This window comes from Sinocyclocheilus rhinocerous, unplaced genomic scaffold, assembly GCF_001515625.1.
Source record: "Sinocyclocheilus rhinocerous isolate Xijiao unplaced genomic scaffold, SAMN03320098_v1.1 scaffold475, whole genome shotgun sequence".
Classification (NCBI taxonomy): Eukaryota; Metazoa; Chordata; class Actinopteri; order Cypriniformes; family Cyprinidae; genus Sinocyclocheilus; species Sinocyclocheilus rhinocerous.
This window is the reverse complement of record NW_015646677.1, coordinates 1,832,952-1,842,273: the sequence shown is the minus strand read 5'-3', so window position 1 is coordinate 1,842,273 and position 9,322 is coordinate 1,832,952. Positions and strand designations below refer to the sequence as shown.

General features: G+C 36.6%; 1 protein-coding gene across 3 annotated transcripts in view; it reads left to right on the top strand.

Annotated features, from left to right (window-relative positions):
- The window catches only part of LOC107708024 (zinc finger protein AEBP2-like), a 38,442-nt gene extending 31,560 nt beyond the window's left edge, over window positions 1-6,882 (top strand). The window contains exons 8-9 of one of the 3 annotated variants that reach the window (XR_001636319.1): window positions 6,084-6,202; window positions 6,645-6,692. Coding sequence is in view for 2 of the 3 variants with exons in the window: in XM_016512178.1 (XP_016367664.1) it covers window positions 6,084-6,132 (49 nt within the window). In the remaining variant the exon portion in view is untranslated. Of the gene's footprint in view, window positions 1-6,083; window positions 6,267-6,644 lie in introns of those variants that run through there. The other 2 variants (XM_016512179.1, XM_016512178.1) reach the window with 2 other exon arrangements.
- The last annotated feature ends 2,440 nt before the right edge of the window (window positions 6,883-9,322 follow it).

Genomic DNA, 9,322 nt, shown 5'->3' with positions numbered 1-9,322 from the left:
TACTGTGTATATATATATACTATATATATATATATATATATATATACTGTATATTATTTATAAAGCTAGACCTGGTGGTATATGATTTTATTTCATATAAAAACTCATATTAGTAGTATTTATAATATTTTAATGATTAATAATTATTATATAAACAATTTTAAATGTTAAATATATTTATTTAATATATAAGGAATTTTTTTCACGTATGAGTGACAAATAGCACCCTATAAATACCAGAAACATCATTTTAGCCAACAATGCCTTAACTGACCTTCGCTCATGCTAGAACAGCTGACTAAATCACGCTTTTCCAGAAAGTGTTTTCATCCCAAAGTATGTGAAGATGGTGTATTTTCTACTCCGAGCTATTTACAGACTAATTATATCTCCCTTTGTCACAAAACGTTTTTCATTGGCATTGTCTCTAACACACTCTGCCATGTAACAGATTGCCATATTGCATATATCTAGCTTGGCGTTTGGGGTCGAGGGTAGGGGTTTGCTCCACGCTAGCAGCTACTCATCCACAGCAAATGTTGCATGTGCTCCTGATAAACACTCACGCTCCGAACGCTGCAGTGCCGCAGTGACTCATCCAGATTTCTGCTGCTGTTCTCTTACCTGAGTAAGCAAGTTTTGTTAGCCCACAAAACATGCCTGCTACACAACAAAAGCTAATGAATTGCTTGGAAAATCGGTTTTCTTTTCGTTTCCACCTGCGCCTGGTTATACAAAACGGCACATGTGTTAATAAGTGTAGCATGTAGGTGTTTGTCTTTGATTCTCATTTCTTGAGTTTGTAGTTTTGTTGGGTTTTCAAGACATCTTAAGCATTTTATGCTGCATTCTTGTCATTTTGGAGTGATCGTGTTCTTGAGATGAGCACACATCAACGTCACACATATTTGAATGTGTTAATTGAAGAATCATGGTGGAAACTTATTAGTATAGGTCATGAACTCGAAATTGCTTTTTGTTCTGACCAAAATCGCTTCAATGTGCGTTAAATTGTAAATGAGCTCCAGGAAGGCTTAGCAACGGGCCCTTAATAGTGAGCACATAGCGTAGCATACTATTAGTCGTAATACTTGTGGTCCGGTCTTGATTTTGGATGCATTGTTTTCGAGTCCGAGAGGAAGTGAGGTGCGAGAGAGAGGTGGACCCCATGTGGAAGCCATTTCCTCGTTCCTGTGGCCGCTTTCGAGAGCCTCGGGCTTTGGTTCTTACCCAAAACTGGAGCGTCAACCACGGTCTGAACTGAAATTTAGGATCTGGTTACTCTTATTCGGATTGTTGCTTTTGGGGATAGTGGTGTGGGATTCACTCCAGTGACGTGAATCATTTGAATCTGTTCACCGTAAAGACGAACTCTGATTTGGCTGGCTCTTCAGGTTGCTCTTATTTGGTTCATTGCATTTGAAGACAGCTTTTGATTCATTCCAGTGACTTGAATCTTTTTTATCTGTTCACTACAAAGATTCATTCAAGTTGATTCACTGATTTGTCAGTGGCCTTTTCTGCAGGTTGCACTTATTCAGTCATCATTTTTGACATTTTTTGATTCAATCCAGTGACTTAAATAATTTAGAATCTGTTCACCCGAAAGATTCATTTTAATTTCATTTGAACCCTGTCTGCAGGTTACTCTTATTCGGTTCATTTTGAACAACATAATTTGATTCAAACAAGTGACTTGAATCCATTGAACCTGTTCACCAAAAAGATTCATTCAGATTCGTTCAGTGATTTGTCAATGGTCCTTTCTGCGATTGCATCGTTACACCCAAGTTGTGTGTGTGTGTGTGCGATAAGAGTGAGTCACTGAATCATTCAGTAAATTGGTTCTTAAGATCTTATTAAGAGTCTTTTTATACTTCATAAAAATGTGCATGTCTGCAGATCTAGAGAGTTTAAACATCATACTGTAGGAGTTTACCCCACAAATAATGACATAGATCTGTCAGTTCTGCCCTTCCATCTTGTCAACTGCTCAGCTTGACTTCATCATGCTGTAGAAAAATACAGTAATAGTCTAAACAAATTCATTGAGTCTCAATAGCATCCTCGTGTCACTTTAATTGTCTGTGGTCATCAGTCAATTTTACACATTGGTAATTCTTCCGCCCTCTTTCTCCGCTTGTTGTGACCGATAGTGACACATGACAGTCATGCCCTCTCGCGTTCAGATCCTCCTTCATGAATCAGATGTCCCAGTTCATGCAGTTCGTTCATCTCGTTCAGACCTCGGTGAACAAAATATGAGTCAGTGTGCAAGAATGATTTGTTCGCTAGCATACTCTCTTGTTTCATTCTTACCGTTTGCCTTTTATTAGTGTCTGTGACGTCCTCCGATCTGCAGGCCGTGGGCTGGCGTGTGGAAGTGATCAGTGTAAACAAAGCCAGTGTAAAGAGGACTCTGGCAGCGGTGGACATTTGCACACACAGTCCATTAATCATCAGATAACCCCTGCAAGCTGTCCGACCATGTCTTTCACATCCAAAGATTCTTGTTCCTTTGGCTTTTCTTCATTTCGCCTCTATCCAAAACATCTAAAATTGCTTCACAGCTGCTCTTGGGACGGGAAGAAGTAACATTTTCAGACACAAGTGTTTACATTGCTCTTCTCGCAAAGTGCCTGCGGGACAGACAGACGTGTAATGGAGCGTTCCACCGAATAGAAACGCCGGACAACAAGTCAAATAACCGAGTGTGAGAGAATCTTGGCCACGTTCCTCTTCCTGTCAGTTTGTTTGCCATGTCTCTATGAAATGTTTTCAGGCCCTTCACAATTATGCTAACACAATCCAAACTCTCCTGGACTACTGTCAGATGTGAGGCACTTAGTCCGGCATGAATTTTTGTTTTAGTAAGGACAAATGCTAACGTAGCGAAAACCCAAGAGTGTTGACCGAGCATCTCACTTTTATCGCTGTTTGACAGTGTCTGTCAGGCTTTAATATCGAACCCCCTGCGTTTCTTCTCCTTCATGACCTTCTTGTTTTGTAGGAGCTGTCTATGTTGGCATTTGAGACTGTAAGCAATGGTGCAGGATTCACGTCTGTGGTTAAATGTGACCCCAGCTTTGTTTTCCTATAAAAGGATTCATGTTTTTGTCTAATTTAAAATGACACTGCTTGTATTTGAGCACGAGCTAGAAGTCAGCTCTGATCAACTTTTCACATTTATTTGCTAGGTATCGGCTAAATTGCTGTAAAGTTAAAGAGTTTGAGCGAGCGGCAGAACTCTTGGCTGCGGTGTGCAACCCAACAAAAACATCAAACGACAGCGTTAACCTCTTCCAAAACCTGGTTCTGGAAACACATGGAGAATGTGGCTTAGCTCCATTTAGTCCAAACAAGAAACAGGTTTTTATAGGATTTGGGTTGAAATTCAAGGCGTTTCAAGCGTATTGCGAGCCCCGCATCGCCAGACGCAGAGTGTTGGTCAGTTGAGAATATTGGATTGGGCATTTTTCAAGGGATTCATGTGTAGAAACAACGAGTCAATCAATCTCACCGAGGTTGGAAGTGGGTAAACTTCTCGTTCTTAGCATCCCACGCGTTTTAGAGTTATCGGAAAAGGTGGCTGCCTCTTACAGGTGTTTGCCAAGAGTGCCAGAGTTCAGTAATATTGCATTACCAAAACCTCATGCATAGAAACAAACTCACCTATTAATTGGTTTGTGGATGTAGCATAATGAGTCTTTCTGTGTTCTGCCATGCAGCTTGTTTTTGTATGTATCATTCTGTGTGCCTTAAAACGTTTTTGTTTTTTTTATTCACTGTTAATATTGCTAATTCTGATGCTTAAACATTTTTTCAACAACCCCTAAACCCAAGTAATACGTTTACCCAGCTAAAAAAAAAATGTTCCAATAACGTTTTGCTAATGTTCCCACTAGATTATGAAAATGTTCTCTCAACATTCAAAACATCCATGTTTTAAAAACATTTTTTGTTGTTGTTGGTTATGAATGTTTAGGAAACATTCCATTTCATACTTTTGCAAACATTATAGAAGCATTAGTTTGGAATGTTTTAAAACAAGTAGTAACATTTAAAAAGAATCCAACTGAAACATTTAAGAAAAAAACATTCCATGAATGATAAATAAACTAGGATTTGGGTTGAAATTCAAGGCGTTTCAAGCGTATTGCGAGCCCCGCATCGCCAGACGCAGAGTGTTGGTCAGTTGAGAATATTGGATTGGGCATTTTTCAAATGGCATTTTTTTTAAAAAATTTTGAAACATTTAAGAAAAAAACATTCCATGAATGATAAATAAAAATTTATTTATTTATTTTGTGCAAACGTTTTGAGAACATTATTAAAGACCAGGGGCTGGATTCATGAAACATTCATAAGAAGAAATTTCTTCTTAACTGCCATTTTCTTCTTATTTTCTAACTTAAGAAAAGCGTTAAGAATATTTTGTGTTCCCAAAAATTCTTCTTAATAATTTTCTTCTTTTTTTTCTTCTTAAGATTGTTCTTAAAACTTGAAAAGAATCTTCTTAAAAATCATCGTAAATAACTCTTTAAAGTTAGGATAACCTCAGTATTGTTTTAAATTCCAAATGGAAAGAAAAATGTAATGAATTTGAGTTTTCAAATTAATTGTTATATTTAGGCATTACAACAACACTAGCTACATATAATACAGGACTATTAATAGGGATGTGCACAAGTTTTGGCTGATAATGTAAACAATGATCAGTCATGATTATGTCTGACACGACTTCTTACTGAGTTGAAAATTCAGTAACAAAGTTAGGAAGTTCATTTTTAATTTTAGCCTATAAATAGGACCTAATGTATTCAGCGCATACAAACTCGCCCATAAGCATGACACGTTTACTGTGACAGCACACACACATACAGGATGCGTTCAGTAGAGACTGAGCCAAAAAAGGCCACGCACAAATGAATGAAACATTCCCAGTGCTGGGTGGTAACTGATTACATATAATCTGGATAATGTAATCAGATTCCAAAAATTAAGTACTTGTAATTAGATTACATTTTAAAATACTTGTAATTAGACTAGAGTTACTTCTTTTTTGATTACATGATTACGTTTTATTCACACAATAGCAATACATTTGTCATAATTTATTGATTCTCCTTAATTCTTCTTTTTCATCTTCTAAATTTTCCCTCCTAAAATAGTCTACCACTTACATACATTCAGAAAGTCTTCCAGTTTTGTGGACATTCACTAGTCGGCTGACTATAATAATACAGAAAACGTGAGAGGCCACCCATCATTTGACCACTGGATTTACAAAAATCACAAAATGTGTGGCTTAAACTTAAAACGCCAAAAGTAAAAGTAACTAACTGTAGTTTAGCAATCGCGTAGTTGTCATATCGAAGCAGAAATAAAACGATTATTAAGATCAGAACTCATCGTAGCTCTGAGGTCACTCGGGTCGCATTTGTTTTTGGAAGTTGTGGGAACAAGGCAAAAAAATGCTTTTAATGAATTTCAAGAATATTGAGGCTGTAATTCCAGCCCAGTGCTTGAAGAGCAATGCAACATCTTGTCAGAACGGCTCATTTATCCAGACTCACTGGATACATGCTTGTCCGCAGCACGAGGCTTCTGAAGGCTTCTTTATTGATTTATTAATGCTGTAACCGTGGGGGCTCAGGAGACGATTGGCCGCGGTTATCAAGGCAGTTATTCCACCATTCTTTGGTCTGAGAAACATTACGGCTGCAATCCGAAGAATGTGGGGAAGTAAATGTTTGGATGCCGGCGGAATGCCGGTCAGGATTTTGCAGCGACCGCAGATTGATGATATTAATGTACTCGTCAGATAAATAAATTCAAATGCGCGTCACTCAAAATACAATATCTCCTGGGCTTCCCTGCTTGTATTGAGCAGAACCCGCTGCAAACCGCATGAGGAGCGGCTCGGAGAGGGAACTTTGACTCCAGAAGGTGTCGAGTTTTCCTGTTAATGGGAAACACATGCAGCTGCAGCGGTTTGAGTGCCTGCTGCGCGACTGAAAGCTGTTCATTATGAAAGCTCTCAGTGTAGATTACTGAATAACGCGCCTCTCATTTGCATGCAGGTCACACAACACCTCTGTGCTGACGTCAGTCGGATCACGTGGCTCCTAAACCTGTCCTGATTGGTCCAGTGGGTCATTTCCTGTCCAGCGTTGTTCGCTCTCACTGTGATTGAATTTCGGTTAGCTTTGAGGCTGCTTTCTGATGTCATTTACAGGGTGTGAGTGACAGCTGTCGTCATGTGCAATGAGTTAAATGATACAAGTTTTAAGAATGATCATTTCTTTCTCAATAGAAATAAATTTTTAAAAAAAACTATTGTTCATATAGAAAATTCTCATTGTCGTAATATGTCTGGATGATTTATTTACTTTTTTGGGGCATTTTAAAAATTAATTCTAAATTGATTTTTAATTAAAAAAAAATACATATATATAGAAAACATCTAAAACAGTAACAAACTGTAGCATAACTCATTTTGTGCAAACAAATGGGATATATCACACATGATGTGATGAATTAGCATAACAGAACAAATGACTCATGCACATGTGATAGTACTAACTCAAGCCAGAGATGCTTTGTTCATCCTTTCCCATTGTTTTTGTCTCACTTCCACCCAGCAATCCCATCATCCACGAGCCCTTTCAGTGCGGCTCCCATTAAACCCCACGGGTAAATGACGGACGTGTTAATTCCGTTCCTCCAATCAGCTTTGAGAGAATGCCAAATCCATCTGCACTGTTGCCCTTTCACTCCTCAAAGACTTCCTGTGACCTCGTGACATCCTCACTGTTATTTTCAGTGGATTATAAAGCAAATAGTTCTGCTCCTGGATGCTGATTGGTTAATTCAACTGTACAGTTGTGCTAAAATATATTTAAATTAAAATGAAATAGCATAAGAAAAAATGTAAACATAATGTCAATACCTCTTTATACATTTCCTTTTTTTTTTTGTATGTGGTTTTTTTTTACATTTATTTGTGTCAGTGCCTTTTTGTACCTTTATGTATATTTATTTTTATTTTTGTGCCTTTGTTTTCTATTTTTTTCTCATATATAATAGCTATCAAAAGCAAATGTATGTGGCATTTTTAACGTAAATAGAACACTTTTCAAATGTAACATTTCATAAAAGCTTAATTTCAAGTGATAAAGCAAGGAGTAACAGAACTAATATGCCTAACTATATTTCAGGATTTTGTGTTTTCAAATGATGTTCAAATGATGCATCTATAACATAGAGCCGTGTAAATATGACTTTCAAATAAAAAATCCATTCCATTCTGTATTTTGCTGTGTGTTATTCACATTTTCATTAACAAGCCAGTTTTTAAACACAGTAAGAGTGTTTGTAATATTAATAATGTATAACATGGTTTTATACACTGACAATTCACCAACATTTTGGATATTGTTCCAAATATATATATATATATATATATCTGTACAAAAGCCAATAAAATTAAAATTAAAAATAAAATTTTTAAATAAAAAAATTACTTAACATTTAAATTAACAATTAAACTTAAAAATATATATATTTTTTCGTTTCAACTGTTTTATTTGTCAGTGACTTTTGGAACTTTTATATATTTGTTTTATTTATTCATATTTATATCATTCATTATTTTAAGGATTATATTTGTAACATATTTATCTAGTTCCAGACAAAGATTGAGTAATTGTTTAAAGCTTTTGAAGTCTTTGGACACGAGTGCTCCGCAGCTGTTGGTCATTTTCCCATGATGTTCTTGTGATGGGAGCACATGTGGTGAATCGGTGACGTGTGATCTAACAGTGGCCTGCTCTGATGTCATAACCCCAGATTGTGTTTGTCTCAGGGCCATGTGATGGACAGCAGGCCAGAGCCCTCAGCTGCGAGCGTGTGTGTGTGTGCGAGGTGGCGTGACACGGATTGGGTACAAATATAGCCGAGCTCTTTTGATAATGAAGAGATGTACGTGAGCATTTTTGTCCCCTGAGAGCAGACGCTCCCCAGAGACGGGCCGCGCATTATGAAACGCATCATCCTCTTGTAGTTTGGCAGCCTGTTTGTGGAGGCCACATCAAAAACTCGGCCGAGTTCAGCGCTTCGGTCATGACACAGGTTAATTCCGTTCCTCCAATCAGCTTTGAGAGAATGCCAAATCCATCTGCACTGTTGCCCTTTCACTCCTCAAAGACTTCCTGTGACCTCGTGACATCCTCACTGTTATTTTCAGTGGATTATAAAGCAAATAGTTCTGCTCCTGGATGCTGATTGGTTAATTCAACTGTACAGTTGTGCTAAAATATATTTAAATTAAAATGAAATAGCATAAGAAAAAATGTAAACATAATGTCAATACCTCTTTATACATTTCCTTTTTTTTTTTTGTATGTGTTTTTTTTTTTACATTTATTTGTGTCAGTGCCTTTTTGTACCTTTATGTATATTTATTTTTATTTTTGTGCCTTTGTTTTCTATTTTTTTCTCATATATAATTTTTTTTATTTTATTTGTGTTTATGTACCTCTTTATGTATTTTTAAATGGTTATTTTTTCATTTATTTATTTGTCAGTGATTATTTTGCTAATTATTTTATCTCTCTCTTTCTATAATTTTAATTATATTTTTTCATTTATTTATTTTGTCAGTGGTTTTTTTTACCTTTTATATATTTTGAATTATAAAAATATTTTTAAAGAGATGTACGTGAGCATTTTTGTCCCCTGAGAGCAGACGCTCCCCAGAGACGGTCCGCGCATTATGAAACGCATCATCCTCTTGTAGTTTGGCAGCCTGTTTGTGGAGGCCACATCAAAAACTCGGCCGAGTTCAGCGCTTCGGTCATGACACAGAATTCCTTTCGCTTGTTTTGTTTTTTCCTTCTGCGCTTCAAACATGCTGGACTTCATGATGCATTAACGAAATGCTGAGAGGAACCCAAGAAATATTGAGTCTCTTTCAAAAATGATTGCTTTTACTATAGGGATGTGAATGTCTTTGTCGGTGTTTATAGAATATAATTCAAAGGTTTGGTGTCTATATATATTTTTAAAGAAATTGATGCTTTTATTCAGCAAAGATGCAATATATTGGTAAAAAAAATGTAGCATGGTTTCCCCAAAAATATGAAGCAGCACAGCTGTTTTCGACATTGATAGTAATAAAATGTTTCTTGAGCAGCAAATCAGCATATTAGCATGATTTCTGAAGGATCATGTGACACTGAAGACTGGAGTAATGATGCTGAAAATTCAGCTTTGATCACAGCAATAAATTACATTTTACAATATATCAAAACAGAAAACA